Source organism: Nannospalax galili, unplaced genomic scaffold, assembly GCF_000622305.1.
Source record: "Nannospalax galili isolate Female #2095 unplaced genomic scaffold, S.galili_v1.0 scaffold1657, whole genome shotgun sequence".
Lineage (NCBI taxonomy): Eukaryota > Metazoa > Chordata > Mammalia > Rodentia > Spalacidae > Nannospalax > Nannospalax galili.
Genome location: NW_008339532.1, coordinates 200,113 through 216,749, shown reverse-complemented (window position 1 = coordinate 216,749; position 16,637 = coordinate 200,113). Strand labels below are relative to the sequence as shown.

At 41.2% G+C, this 16,637-nt stretch overlaps 1 protein-coding gene across 1 annotated transcript in view; it reads right to left on the bottom strand.

Annotated features, from left to right (window-relative positions):
- The window catches only part of Cap1 (cyclase associated actin cytoskeleton regulatory protein 1), a 32,378-nt gene that overhangs the window by 10,553 nt on the left and 5,188 nt on the right, over positions 1-16,637 (bottom strand). Inside the window, 3 exon segments of the mRNA XM_017798469.2 lie at positions 2,454-2,531; positions 4,379-4,479; positions 5,390-5,511. Coding sequence (XP_017653958.1) covers positions 2,454-2,531; positions 4,379-4,479; positions 5,390-5,501 — 291 coding nt within the window. The 5' untranslated portion in view covers positions 5,502-5,511.

Here is a 16,637-nt window from a genome sequence, read left to right as displayed (position 1 = left end):
AAGATGCTGCAAAGTGCTTATCCCTGAATAGGATACCTATATCAAACTTCTGCCTCCCAGGGCTCAGCGATCATTTTGGAAGAAGGGGTGGGAAGATTCTAAGAGGCAGAGGTGGTGGATGACCACAAGGAAGCAGAGCTTTCCAAACAGCTAGTCAGTTACTCATATGAACTCACAGCAATGGTGTCAGCATGCACAAGTCCCATGCAAGCTGAAACCAGAAAAAGATCCCAGCATAGACATGAGGAAGTGGGTAAGAAGCTCCAACCCCACCTAAGGAAACTTGGCAACAGATGGCTGCTGGGAGGGGCAGAGAGAGTCTCTTTCAAACATGGGACTTTTGGTAGGTTAACCAGGCTCCAGTGGATAGACCCGCACTGACGGACATTTGGAACACAAATTAGGCTCTATAGGCCTTATATATATAATATATTCAATTGGACAAAGGGCAATAAGGGGAGGTGGTAAGAGGGGAGGAGATTTAAATACAATCAAATATAATCAAATTATATTTTATGAAAATCACAAATATTCAATGAAAACAAAAATAAATTTTTTAAAAAGAATTTTTATGGACTAAAATGAGCACAAAAAATAAATCTTTGTATGCATCCTGCCTTGAATCATGTGGCTGAAATATTGCTCATCTCTTACTTCTGCAAAAAGTTTCAACTCCACAGTCTAGACTTCGTGATTGTCAAGTTTAGGACCATACTCCAATTCCACCACAAAAATCCCACCGTTTTAGCCCCTTGTTTCTTCTCTGTCCCACTTACAGGAGATGCCATTTATTTTTGTAATTTCACTGATGATGTTCTCTTTTTCCACTTATACAAATGAGCTCACGAACAGCCCTTCTAACTCAGCCACACATCATTTGTCAGTCTAACCAGTTCTGGCACCTTACCACACAAAAGCACAAACTATTAATGAACCCATGTGAATGTCCTTCCTTCCTTCTTTGTTTCTCAGTGTCTCTGTCTTTCTCTCTGCCTCTCCCCACCACCCCTAGCCTCTTGACAGGTCTTATGTAGGCCAGGCTGGTCTTGAACTCACTATGTAGCTCAGGATAATTCTGGAATCCTCTTGATCTTCTGCCTCCACCTCCCAAATGCTGGGATTGATGGCATATCATGATTACTGATGTGAATGTTTTTCTTTTTTAAATTAATTCTTCAAAGGCAAATGCTTTGTCTCAGTTCTCCATTATCACTGTAGCCCTCAAAACATTGTTAGCTCTACAGCAGTTGCTGAGTAGAGATCTGGCAAATCAAATGCAATTAGGGATGCTGACATTTAAGGGAGCAGCTTGGCAAAAAGTGGATGAACCTAGGTTGTGTTTCTGGTTTTGATCATTCCTTCAAAACTAAGCATCCTGATCATCTTAGTTCTTCGGTCCTACCATGAAAACAGTCTAACCACGAGTGTGACAACGTTTTCTATGAAGGACCAGTCAGTAAATACTGGTTTGCAAACAAATACAAATAAAAAACCCCAAATCATTTACATAATGAAGATTGATTGGTTTAAACGCTGTGGTTTGCCAACACTTGTTCTAAACCAAGCAAAATACAATAATATTTCAGCTGCTTGATTTATTTGGCAAAGTATGGGTTTATAAAAGACTTAGGCACACCTTTAGTCCCAGCACTCGAGAGGCAGAGGCAGGCGGATCACTGTGAATTCAAGGCCAGCCTGGTCTACACAGTGAGTTCTAGGACAACTGGGGCTATAGGGAGACCCTGTCTCAAAAAGACCAAAAAAAAAAAAAAAAAAAAAAAAAAAAAAAAAAAAAACTTAGATACAACCTTTTAGTCACAAAACAGATCAAAGATTAAACTATAATAGATTAAATGATCTTGCATTATTTTAGGCCATGACAAGGATGAAGGGCTTTAACAGAGATAAGCAGGAAGGCTTGCTTTAGCATCATCCCTCTATGTCTAAGGAAGACTAACACAAAAGAAACAAAAATCTTTCATTCTGAGAAACTTTAAATTTTCTCTAATTCAACTTTCAATGTCTTGAAGTACAAAATTTTGAATAAGAGTAAAGTTAAAACTTCCCTAGTCAAACAGAATAAGGGGGGGCGGATTACATATCTTCAAAAGTTTTAGGATCTGTACAACAGCTTTACTAAAACCCACCCATCACGGAACAGGAGAACCACCTCTATAATAAAGGAGGCTGTTTACTGACAGAAATAGCAAAGTCCCAGGGGCAACTAAAGTTCTAGGAAAATGACAGAAACAAAAGATCAACAGAGACCAGTCACAACCTAAGGCATATTCCTATAAGGGCCCTTTAAGGCTGCCCTACCCCTGGGGCTTGGTATAAATGTATACTATCCTGAGTCTGATAGGTCTACTTTAGCATGTTGTGAAAGCTTAGAAGCAATTTCCCAGTTTTCCCTGAGCATCAAAGCAAACTAAACCATCTAGTAATTAACTTACACCAGCTGGCTGTTGGCACTGAGAAGCTGTAACCAGGAGAGCTCGCTCCAACTTCAGACCTGTGTGAACCATCTCTGCCTGCAGAAGAGAAGAATCAGCTATTCATGACACATTACAATTGAAGAGGTCCTGATAAGAATAACCAAAAACTGGGCTGGAGAGATGGCTCAGTGGCTAAGAGCACTGGCTGCTCTCACAGAGGACCCATGTTCCATTCCCAGCACCTACATGGCTGCTAACAACAGCCCATAACTCCAATTCCAGATCTGATGCCCTCTTTTGACCTCCTCAGGCATTGCATGACATGGGTGCACTTACATATATGCAGGCAATACACTCACATACATCACATTAAAAACACAATAATAAATAAATAAATAAATAAATTTTAAAAAAGAATAACAGAAAATCTCCATGTCCACATCAGGTCCTTCACATTGCCTGCCTTGTGCATTCCAGATTCCACAGACTGATACCAAAATAACATTTACTATTGTTCCTGTTGGAACCAAGTAGGGACATTATAGCCAGAATTGGAAATGAGGATAATCAAGGCTACTCTTAGGTGAAGGCAGGTTAACAAGTTCATGGGAAGTACTTGGGGGCTTGTTTGCTTGGTTTTTGTTGTTGCTTGTTTGTTTAAGGCAGGAGAGAACCCAGAGTTTTGTGTATGCTAGGCAAATGCTTTACTTCCAGCCTCATATGAAAATTTTTTATTTTTTTATTCATGTGAATGTGTGCATGTGTGCGGTGCGTGTGTGTGGGCCATGTGTGTACAGGTTCATGCGGATGCCAAAAGAGGGCACAGGATTCTTTGGAGCAGGAGTTACACATGTTGTGAGACCCTTAATGTTAGTTCTGGGAACCAAAATCAGGTCCTCTAGGAGAGCACTGAGTGCTCTTAACCACTGAGCCATCTCTCCAGTCCCTAAATTTTTTGTTTATTGGTGTTTTAAGGCAGGGTCTCAGTCTATAGCTCAGGCTGATCTTAAAGTCAAGGCATCCTCCTGCCTCAGCCTCTCAGGTGCTAGGATGATGGGCTGGATTTGCATTTTCAAAGACAAAAGTGGTATGTTTTTAAATTTTTTTCAAATGTTATAGAACCACATAAAGTAAGCATGGAACAACACTCCTCACCACTGGAAAGTTCCAACACCACTCCATAGAGCTGAGACTACTATCAACAGCTAGTGTATGACAGGCTAAGGGTTTAGGTTGAAAGATCCTGACTACAGTTACTGTGTATAGAGGATCATTCAGTGGACCAGCAGAAACATTCTGGATCTGCAAGTGTGGGATGCTGGTAAGGAGGCAGTACATGAAGGGAAGTGGGTGGACAGGCATCTGTCATTACCTACTTCATTTCTTGTAGGGGACTAAGTATGAGAATAATCCATATTAGCATAGCTAATAACTATCAAGCATGGTTTTATAAATGCTAAGTCACGATAATGATTCTTTTGAATAAGCCACCCTATGCTTGGTTACATAACATACAAGGATCAGAATGCTGGCATATTCTTCACCACAAAGACAAGCACAGCTGTATTTTATGAACAAACATGCTTTCTGCATAAAAGAAATACAGACAATACATATATAAACAGGAGACCTAGAAAAAAATGAAACTGTATCTGTGCCTTAACCAAGTTCCTCAATGAAGACAGAACCAGGAGCCTCCCAAGGGGGCTTTTTTTGAGACAGGGTTTCTCTATGTAACTCGAGCTGGCCTGGAACTTGCTATGTAGACCAGGCTGGCCTCAAACTCAGAGAGATCCCCCTGCCTCTTCTTCCCAAGCACTAGAATTAAAGATGTATGCCACTATACCCAGCTCCCAAAGGGCTCTCAAACTAAGGATGAGGAGAATCTGAAGAAAGCCACTGGTCTTTAAATGGGGGGAGGGGGTAAGGCTTAAAATCCTTACATGTTTCTGCACGTCTCCCCCAATCGCCTTACTCATCTTCAAGTACTCTGCCACAGGATTGGCAAGCAGCAAGTCAAATGCTTGCACAAATGGAACTTCTCCTGGGGAAGACAAGATACACCAGAAGAAATCAGTCATGCAGCAGGATTTTTACAATCTGTGTGTGTGTATGTGCATATGTGTGTGGCCAGTACGCATGTGGGGAGGTCAAATAACCCCAAGAGTTGGTCCTTGTCTTCCACCATGTTTGCAACAGTGTCACTTGTTTGCTACTACACACACCAGGCTAGCTACCCTGGGAGCTTCTAAGCATTCTTGTGCTTCCCATCTTGACACAGGAGCACTGGGATTACAGACACAGGCTACTTTGTCCATCTTTAAATGGGTTCTGGGGATCAGAACTTAGGTCCTCACATGTGCATGTCAGGCAAGCACTTCACTCACTGAGCCGTCTCCCCAGCCAAAAGATGTTTCTGTAAAGTGTACTTCCATGTGAAAATGCAAAGCCAATGAAATACAGTTCGTAGAAAACTACAGCAGGAGTCAAAAAGCAGGGCTCTCCTTCACATACCATCACTAACTGCCTGTGGGATACTCTGACTCTCTGGGCCTAATTTTGTTTACCTACAAATGAAAATAAATACAATGATTCTCCAAGATTATTCCTTTTAGTGCTAACATTCTCTTTCAATTACTGTATGTACAAAATGGCTGGTTGACCAATCATTTAGAAAGAGGAAAGAAACTTTAATACTACTTGCCATTTTGACAAAATAACTAGAGTCATTCTGTTAAAGACAGAACAGGAAACATCACACAGGCAGGAACTTCTTGTGTTAAAATTACTTAACCACAGGCCTCCCTGTACAAGTCATTTCCTTCCTTATCTGCTCACAGGAGATGAACTACCTAGACTAAGTGTTTGAGAGGTTGGCTCCAAAGAAGAAAAGTCACTGTGATAGAAAAATTAAGGCCAAGACTATAAAAGGCATTCTGCTGGGCTTGGCTTACCTTTTGAAGGACTGTCTCCATACCCACAGTGCATGTCAGATGTGTGGGACACTGCCTCTAGGCGACCCACTGCCCTCTCCAATCTTTCTACAAGATTTTGCATATCAGCCATGTTCCACCTGCTGAAACAGATCAAATGTCATTTGTTACTTTAATATTACACAGTGCCCACAGGGGGGTGAAGAGGAAGCCAATTCCATGGAACTGAATATTTTAATAATAAAACACAGGAAAATTAGTCTAGAGAATTTGCAAAATCATGTAGACTTCACCAAGTAAGAAAACTACACAGGAAAAGGTGTTCACTAAAGCAAACCTTACTTGAATACTTATTATATACTAACAGATATTTGTGTAGAAATTTAGAATTTACCAGGTATGGTCATACATATTTTCTCAGGTTAAGCCTCCCTACAACTACTCAGGATAATTAGTTTACTCTCTGCATGTGCATGCATTAATGAGTACTAAACCCAGGTCTTCATCAATGCTAGGCAACCATTCTATCACGGAGTCATATTTAGCTCATTACTATACTCTTTTTTTTTGGTTTTTTTGAGACAGGGTCTCCCTGCAGCTCCAGTTGGCCTGGAACTCACTATATACACCAAGCTGGCCTTGAACTCACAGAGCTCCACCTACCTCTGCCTCCCAAGTGCACTATCACACCCAGCCCCATTACTATACTCTTAAAGATAGAAATTAGGGGCTGGAGAGATGGTTCAGTGGTTAAGAACACTGGCTGTTCTTGCAGAAGACCCAGGTTCAAATCTTAGTACCAACGTGGCAGTTAACAACTGTCTGTAACTCCAATTCCAGGAGATCCAACAGCCTCTCTGTCCTCCGCGGGCATTGCACAACACGGGTGCACTTACCTATATGCAGGCAATATACACCATTCACATAAAATATACACATACACATAAAATAAAAATAATAAAAGATAGAAATTAAGTGACTTTCCTCCAGTCACACAGCTAGTTAACAGAAAAGCCAACACTCAAATTTTCTAGTTATCTGTTCACTTTAGTTCCAAACCCCCTCCTGCTGCCTGTAGTGGGATGCCACAAACCAAGATAGATACTATGCTCAATAACTTTGAGCTGCAGATGAGGAAGGGGTACTTAATGCATATACTATCAGCAAACAAAGAAAAAGTGGAAGATGACATTAACTGTAGACAGAGCGGCATGGGGTTTCAGAGTATAGATGAACATGTCAGCTGGAAGGATCAGATAAGGGATCAGGAAGCTGCCATCTGAGTCAGGTTCAGATGAGGATGGGTAGGATCAGAACATGCAGCGGGGAGATCACATACCTGCAAGAGCTTGCTCTGAACTTTTCCCACCTGGTAACTTATCTGAACTAGCCTCATTCAATTCTAAGATCTTAAAAAGGAAGCTCCAAGACAAGACAAAAAGTTATCTAATTTGATTTTTATTAGACTCTACGTCTCCACCACACCTGGCAGGTTAAGGTATTCAATAAATATTTATGAAGTACGGTATTCTAAAACCCTTGTTTTGAACAAGGGTTCTGAAAGGTGCTCATATGCCACACCTAAGTGCAAGATGTCACTAATACACATCTGTATAAAGTAAATGAGACCCCACGTGATCTCACCAAAAATGGGTCAGTAAAATTTCAATTAAAGCCTTGACGTACAGCCCCTTAGGTCAAAGCATTAAGCAGTTGAAGAACTGAAGCTAACTGGATTCTGACTCCCTTAAAGCTCCATAAAATGACAATTATGATTCTTTCCCCTAAAATGGTAACTTGCCAGGTGATCTCACTTTGACACACTATCTTCCCTGTGAAAGAGGGACAGGGAGCTCACTAAACAATATAATCCCCATTCATTCTTTTCCATGTGCAGGTCCTGTCTCTCTGGATCCAGTCACTTGCTACAGAATGTTAATTAAGAGCACTGGCAAGAGGGGAAAAAATGAGTGTGAGCCAGGCGTGGTGGCGCACACCTTTAATCCCAGCACTCAGAAGGGCAGAGGCAGGCAGATCTCTGTGAGTTCAAGGCCAGCCTGGTCTACATAGTAAGTCCAGGTCAGCTGGAACTGGTCTCAAAAAGACCAAAAAAAAAAAAAAAAAAAAAAAGAGTGTGAACTGAAACAACTTTCCCATTTCCTGACCTGGAGAAGTTGCAGAAAGTTCTAGGTTTATGCTCTCCTCATAAATGGAGCAGACCAGGAACAGCAGTTGTATACTGTCCCTTCTGTTTTAGCAACACCATCAACTAATATCCATACTGCTTCCCTGCTCCATTGTGGATACTGGATGGGACAGACTCACATATAATTCACATTTTATAAATCCAGGAGAAAAAACAAGGAATGCAATAAATTCCAAAGCTACCTTCTATGTAGAACACTCTGGTCTTCTATAAAACATGTTCTCTCATACACAATGGACACTACAGGTTGAGGTCAGTGCTAACTTGGAAATATTATACAAAGTGTATAAGTTGTGAACACTCACTAATTTTAAAAGCTTAATAACAACAGCTTTAAGGGCTCGGCGATTGAATGTGAATACTGTTCTTACAGAGGACTTAAGTATGGTTCCAAGCATCCACAATCATCTGTAACTCCAGCTCCAGGGGATATTATGACCTCTTTAGGCACTTGTACTAGAATGCGTACACCCACACAGATATACATAATTAAAAGTAAATCTTATAAATAACAGCTATAGGACTTTTACTCCTTTCTGCCTATATTTTTCACTTGTTCGTATAGGCTGGCAACAGCAAACAAGGTACAGTTCTGTTGTCGAAGCAGAATGAAGAGACAATACAGCTACTATTATTATTACTGGGGGAGGGGGGACAGCTTTGAGACAGGGTCTCATGTAGCCCAGGCCGGCCCTGGAACTCCCTATGTAGCTGAGGATGACTCTGAACTCCTGATCCTCCTGCCACTACCCCCCAAGTGCTGGGATACAGGTGTGAGCTACCATACCTGACTACAGCTACTATTTATAGCTAATCTCATCCCAAACTAACCAAATATTAGAAGAACAGCATCTAGCAACTTCTTGGGGTTTTGTGGGAGTAGAGTGAGATTTGATAGGTTATGGGAAAGAATGTTCAGAAGTAAAGGAACTGAAAGACAAACCTAAAGACACACCTCTTTTCCTCCCTCATACTTGGATTACAGGCCATGAGCTGCCATCTGGGCAGGACACACCTCCTCTTACTCTGATACACACTCACTCTGCAGGGTGGTCATGTCCATGTCCCTTTGCCTACCATTACTATAGTAACATCCAGCCCCTTGCAGGCAAATGGTGCTACCACAAACGTGGGCTAAAGAGTCAGAGAGGCATATCCAAGTCAAGCCATTCTGGGATTCAGAACCTTAGCTCCAGCTTCCATTTAGATACCTCAGCCTGATTGTTCCAATGGCATCTCAAACTGAAATCTCCAAAATGGAATTCATCTTCCCTAACACTGTTCCCCCAAGCCCAAGCCCTGCTATTTCAATGACCAATACTGTCAGCAATCACATTAACTGGCCAAGCCAATAACCTGGAGACTGTCAGCAGAGTATCAGTGAACAAGAGTGGTCTTTCTGGTTCCTTGTTTTGTTTGAATACAGTCTCAAGTACTGCAAACTCCTGATCCTTCTGCCTGTACCTCCCAAGTGCTACATAAGACACCGTCTTAAGCAAACAAACAACCTACAGGCGTTATTTTGTATATCTCATTAATAGATGCCCCTTGCCTCCATCCTGATTAAAAAGAAAAAAGATCACTAAGGCTTTGCCTAAATTACTCCAATAACTTCCCTGTTAGTCTCCCCTAAATTCAGCAATGCACCTTTTTCTTCATCCATTGCAAATACAAATGGAATTAGGATGATTTTTTTTAAAATATTTTATTTATTATTCTTATTTTATGTGTATGCATGTATCACCTGCATGTAGGTAAGTGCACCCGTGTTGTGCAATGAGGAGGACAGAGGAGGCTGTCGAATCTCCTGGAACTGGAGTTATGGACAGTGGTTAGCTGCCATGTGGGTGCTGGGATTCAAACCCAGGTCTTCTGCAAGAACAGTCAGTGTTCTTAACCGTGGAGCCAAATTAGGATGATTTTTTAAAATTTTTTTATTACTTTTATGTGTATGCGTGTATTGCCTGCGTGTAGGTAAGTACACCTATGTTGTGCAGTGCCCAAGAAAGTCAGGAAAGGCTGGCAGATCCCGAGACTGGAGACTGAGACAGTTGTTAGCTGCCATGTGGGTGCTGGGATTTGAACCCAGGACTTCTGTAAGAACAACCAGTGTTCTTAACTGCTGAGCCATCTCTCCAGCCTCCTAGGATGATTTTTAAAGATTGATTTATATTAGTGTGTATGTGTGTGCGTGTGTGTGTGTGTGCGTGCACGTGCATATGTACAAAACGGGGCCAGAGGACAATGTTTTGAGTGTCAGTTCTGCTTCCAGCTTGCTTTGAGACAGGGTGTCTCCTGATTCTGCAGCTACACTTCGCATGTGCACTTCAGATGAGCTGTATCTTATTTCCTCCTCCCATCTCACTGCAGATACTTGGATTATAGATGCAAGCCATAGCATAAATTTTTTTTTCAAACAGGTTTCAGGGATCCTCAGGTTGCCACACTTGTACAGCAAGTGCTTTTATCTCAAGTCATTGTGCTGGCCCATGTAATTAAGATTTTTTTTATTTAATACCATTAATATTTCCCACAGCATTCTGGTGAAGTTCAAATAAGGATTTCTATAACCTAGCTCTGCATTATCTCTCTCCCCACCTGGTTTGACCTCCTATCTCAACCACACTAAAGCAACCAAGGACCAACTTGCATTTTCCATAAAAGGCCATGTCTCTTGCTTCTAAGCCTTAAGTGATCCACTCTGCTTGGCCAGTCTGCTGCTCTTACTGTCCTTCAATTCTCAGGTAAAATACCAACTCCCTAAACAGCACTTCCAGTTATGAACTTCCATGACATGGTGCACTTATCTCTACCACAGCACAGGGGTTTAAAAAATCATTTACTTAATAATCAACAGGCAGGGGCTGAGAGAGAGCTCAGCCACCAAGCTTGAGGAGTTCAACCCTGGGAACATACATAGTGGAAAGAACCACTCCTGCAAGTTATCCTTTGACCTCCACTGATTGCACGCGCGCACACACACGCACACGCGCACACACACACAATGTAAATGGGAAAAAAAACCAACAGGCAATCTGCCAGCCGAGGGCAGGGACCATGTCTTGTCTTCCTAATTCCAGCATTACTGAAGGGACTTTGAATGAACAAATTTGAGTGGGCCCCTTCCCACTAAAACCTAAACACAAGTCTGACTATCTCTTCTTTCTGTCAACTCTATAAGCAAGTGTTTTTTCCTCCTTCTTATAATTTTTTACCTATCTGATTTTGTAAAACCTTATAAATACTCCCATCTTTCAAATAAATGCTGTTTTCTCAGGCACAAATCATATTCAAACTAAGGGAAATAACCTTGCTTATGAGAATATCTAATATTAGGGCTAGTGAAATGGCTCAGGCTACCAAGTCTGACAGCCCATGTTTGATATCCAGGACTACATGGTGGAAGGAGAGAATCAACTCTCAGAACTTATTACCCTCCTCATGTTTCTCTCTGTCTTTGTCTCACACACACACACACACACACACACACACACACACACACACACATACACACAAATATGTAAAAACAAAAAGTGATAGGACTTTGAATTCTTTTTTTATTTTTTTGGTCTTTTTGAGACAGGGTTTCCCTATAGCCCCAGATGGCTTGGAACTCACTATCTTGAACTCACAGAACTCACAGTCTGCCTCCCAGTGCTGAGACTAAAGGTGTGTGCCACCATACCTGGCTGAATTCTCTTTTTTTTTTTTTTTTTTTTTTAAAGAGGGGGTATACAATATTAATGAATAAACAATGACTTCACAATTCTAAGTGCTTTACATCATCAATCTGTTGTTACTTCTTTTTAAAAATTTTTAAAAATCTGTTGGGCGTGGTGGTGCATGCCTTTAATCCCAGCTTTTGGGAGACAGAGGCAGGTGGATCTCTTTGAGTTCAAAGCTAGCCTGGTCTACACAGCGAGTTCCAGGAAGGCTGGGGCTACAGGGAGACCTGGTCTCAAAAAGACCAAAAAAATTTTTTTAATTTATTTTATGTATATTTTATGCGCATTCCCAAAAGGAAAGTATAACCAAAGATTAAAGTGATCAGTATATTTCGTTAAGAGTTCAAGGGATTACACTTCCTAGACATTAGGCTTAAGTCCATAAAATGTTAAGACAATTATTTCTCATTAATGATTTTGTTTCTAAGCGGAAAGTGCTGCTTAGATGTAAGACTTGAAATCTTGGTCTGCAATACTGTACTGCCCACCTATAGCTAAGAGAGATAACCCACTATTGTTCTAAAATGATGGATAAATTTGTTTTCTCCCCCATCTAAAAGCCTTTGAGAGGGAACTGACACTGATTCTAGCCACTCCAACAGCTATCAAAATGCATGAAAGCAAATCCTGAATCCATCACTCTTGAGTCCAGCCTTGGCAGACAAAAGAGAAATGAGTAGGAACCCAATAGAGGGATGCTTCTGGAAGCTCTCATCAAGAAATCCCAATAGACTCTGATAGGAACATTTGAAATTTGCCCGGTTCTGATATTTTTCTGGTTCCCTGTCTAGAACTTGTAATGCCTTTGGTTGTGAGCCTATGCATGTAATGGCTGTGCCATCTCTCCAGCCCAAGACTTTATTTATTTACTTATTTTGGTCTTTTTGAGATAGGGTTTTCCTCTAGCCCCAGCAGGCCTGGAACTCACTCTGTAGACCAGGCTGGCCTCGAACTCACAGAGCTCTGCCTGCCTCTGCCTCCCAAGTGCTGGGATTAAAGGCATATGCCACCATGCCCAGATGTTCAAGACTTTTTAAAAATATTTTATTTATTTTTATTTTATGTTTATGAGTGTATTGCCTGCACCTATGTCGTGCAATGCTGAGGAGGTCAGAAGAGGGCTTCTGATTCCCCTGGAACTGGAGTTAAAGATGGTTCATGGCTGCCATGTAGGTGCTGGGAATCAAACCCAGGTCCTCTGCAAGAGCAGTCAGCACCCTTAACTGCTGAGCCATCTCTCCAGCCCCTCAAGGCTTTATTTTTAAAAAATCTGTTAGATAGTATCCACTTTCAGTTGAATTAGAGAAAAGCATTTACCTGTAAACTGGAGACTTTTCTTTGTAGAATTATGTTGTTGCTATGCTCTGAATTATAGAATAAATAAATGACTATAAGCTCTGAGAGTTCTGGGGGAAAAAAAGATTGTGAACTGGACATGGTTTAGATCGGGGGAGAAGTGAGTGGGACATCTTGTTGAAAAGGTAAGAGAAAAAAGGAAAGTGATTCCAGAACTAATCAAAGCAAAAGATTAAGCAAGTTAGGAAAAGTAGGCTATGCAAAGGCTAGTCTGCTGCAGCATGGGATAAGGCTAAATAAGCAAGTTGGGTCAGTAGAAGGGAAAGCCAGGCAGTATCAGGACTGATGTTGTGAGAAAAATGAAGCCATGTGAGAGTTTTAAGTAAAGGAATAATGAGGAAAGCACAGAATTTACAAGTACTACCTGGTAAACAGAATGGAATTTGGATGAAAGTGAAAACATCAGGGTCTGGAAGGCTAGGCTAAAAGCTATTACTTATTTGGCTGTCAGAAAAAGAAAGGAAAGAAAAAGAAAGAAAGAGAGAGAAAGAAAAAGAAAGAAAGAAAGAAAGAAAGAAAGAAAGAAAGCTACCACAAAAGATTTTTTTTTAAGACAGGGCCTCAGAGTAGCCCAGCAGACAGGGTAGACCAGCAAATTCGAGGCAGACCAGGCTGGCCTTGAACTCACTGAGATCTGCCTGCCTCTGCCTCCTGAATGTTGGGATTAAAGGAATGTACCACGATCCCCAGCTCATAGCAAAAGATAGTTCAATAGAAAAAAAAAAAAAATGGTGGCTGAACATTCAAACTAAATGAAATCCATCAATTAGTCTATAAACAATACCCTTTAGGCAACCGAGTGGCCAGGACCTGAATTAAGTGCTAGGATATTTTTAAAGGCAATGGCAATAGTTTTCCTGCCCTAAGAGTCTAACAGGAAAGACAAAGATCCCTTCCATAGAATTCAGTTTCTCAGCATTGAGAACAACTGTAGAAATCATAGAACACCACTTGATGCCAGCACAGTCCTTTCAATTAGCAATAAGCTGGCAGCCTCTGCTCAGACACCTTCAGTGATGAAGAACCTAGACTTCGGAGTTGGTCCATTCCATTCAGACAGCTCAAAGTATTCCTTATATGGAGACAAATCTGCCTCCCCATAACTTCCACCCACTGATCTTGGTTCTGCCCTTGGAGGGCACGCATAACAAGTGTAAATTAAACAAAGAACAAGCGTATTTGTGTGGTTCTCACTAAAAGCACAACAGCAGAGAGGGGAGATAAGGTGCCTCTGGAGTTGCAAATGTAGGGAAGAGAGTGACACGAATGGCAGCAAGCTCTAGCATGTTCTAGTTAGGCAAGATGAGGTCAGTTTGGGGTATGCAGAGTTTGAAGAGAAGGTGAAGCTTTTAAGTAGAAAGAAAGCCTGGGAAAGGATCAAGACTGGAGATAATGTTTACAAGTCACTGGCAAAAAAAAAAAAAAAAAATTTATGAAGTTGTCATGCAGAGGGAACAAGGAAACTAGGTTTTCTCCAGCAATTTCCTTTGTGGTTTGAAATTAAGAAAAAACTAAGACTGGCTAGAGATTCCTGCCAAAGTTGCTTCCTTCCCATCATTCTACTTCGGCAAGGCCAGGGATAGACCCAGGGCCTACTACACACTGCAGACACTCTACAGCTGAGTTACGTCCCCCAACCCTTCATTCTCACCACTCAACAACTCAACCTAGTTCCTTCTTCCTGCTCTGGAACTCACTCCCACATGAATGGGCTGGGTCATGTCTCAAGAGGTGTTAAGCCAGTAGTAAGAATTCCTACCTGTGTCAGAATCTGCTACGCTTAAAAATGGTTTCCATTTTGTCTCATGGGAGTTCTAAGTCATCAACTCGAGTAAAGTGAAATGAAAGCAACCACCCACGTCAGCCTATATTCTAAACATCCCAACTGATCTTAAAATGCTTCTCATGGTCTGGACTTTGTAATCCTGTTCCTGAGTTTATCCTAAGAAAGCAAACCCTAATGCAATGTGGGAAAGTGACAAGCATGAAGATGTTCACTGTGGGTTTGGACATCTCCACCTATCCATTCTGAGTATCACTCCTTGTGGGAAATAGTTCAACGCACTGAGGAAAAAGGCCTGAACTCAATATTTATGGTAAATATACAGCAAATTCCTTAGTTTTTTCCAAACTTTAACAAAGAAGTATAATTTTTTTTAGAATGACAGAAGGAAGGAAATGCCTTTAATCCCAGCACTCAGGAGGCAGAAGCAGGTGGATCTCTTTGGGTTCAAGGATAGCCGATGAGTTCAAGGATAATATGTTCTAGGACAGCCAGGGCTACATAGTTGACACCCTGGTCTTAAAAAAAAAAAAATGGGGAAAAACTATCCTTACTGGGGTATTGCTTCCAAGTTACCACAAAGCTATATATTAGTTGGTTCTATTCCTAACAATATAGAAATTCTTAACACTAGGCTCTCTAGACATGCTAACAGAACTTACATGTTGGCTGGTTTAACCCAGAAACCAAAGAACAGACACCACACTGCAGGGTAAAAAGTCACCTAAATCTAACTCAAATTAAAAGCCACTGTTCTTCCCCTAAGATTTTGGTTTCACTGATGAACCAATGACATTTAATGCCTAAGTCACTGCTACCTGAGGATTAGATTTAAAGAGAAAGAAAGGCCTATCTTCTAGGGAGGGAAGGCATCCAACTTAGTATCAGCACCCGTCTCCTATTCCCTCCTTCACACAGTCTGAAGCTGAAACTCCAGGAGAGGTAAGTAAAATGAGTAATCATGAACAAACTGAAGTCAGGCTTGGGAACTGGCTGCTTCAATGGTTCAGGGCAAACTGATCACTGTGTGGCCTACATTGAAAGGAATATTACAAAGACTAACTTCACAGAGCATTCAGCAGGCCTTTCTATGTCCCTGTGTTTTACACTGTATAACGGCCCCACAGACTCAGACGGGATAGTTACTTTAATAGAACAGCACTTCCCACTCTCACACATAAAGACAGATTTAAGATGAAATTTGTCCTTAGCCACGATTCAGCTACAACTAGAGATATAAAAAGACCTGTGATTTTAAGTCTATAATTAACAAATATAGAAATTCTAATGGCCTCTGAAGGAAAAAAAAACAAAACCAAATTCTCTCCCCAAAAAAGAACCTCAAACAAAAATAGCAAGGCTGCTTGTTCCTTCCATTAAACATTTCAGCTATTTTCCAGCTGAAAATGGAAAAGTTTGGCACGTCTGGTAATACAGGCAAACAAAGCTGCACTGTAGCTGAGGAGTATTTTTGGAGTAGTGACTTTTTTATTAGGTTTATATAATGATATATCAAGAAGAAATTGTTTCATGGTGAACGCAGTAGCTACATTAATTTAAAGGTGGGAAAACTACAACTTTATCCACTGACATACATATGAACACCAATGCTATGAACTACACAATTTAAAAATAAATGAAAATCCCTGTCCACCAAACCAAATGAGCTAACTAGAAGCAATATGAACATGAACAAAATGGGAATTTCTATAGATCCAACATATGGAGGGGAAAAGCTGCTAATTTGCACCATAACTAACAGGAAGCTCGTTAGTGCCAATTGTTGGCATTTCTCTGTTAGAGGCTCTCAACCTGGAGCTGGAGAGGTGGCTAAGCAGTTAAGAGCATGTGCTGCTCTTACAGAGGACCCAAGTTTGGTTCCCAGTACCTACTTCAGACAGCTCACAACTGCTTGTAATTCCAGTTCCAGGGGACTGGACACCATATTCTGGCTTCTGCAGATGCCTGCATGAATGTGGTGCATGCATATACATAGTCAGGCACACACACATACACATAAAATTTTTTTCTTTTTTTAAAAAAAAAGCACAATCAAGCCGGGCGTGGTGGTGCACGCCTTTAATCCCAGCACTTGGGAGGCAGAGGCAGGTGGATTTTTGTGAGTTCAAGGCCAGCCTGGTCTACATAGTGAGTTCCAGGACAGCTACAGCTACAGAGAGACCCTGTCTCAAAAAAGAC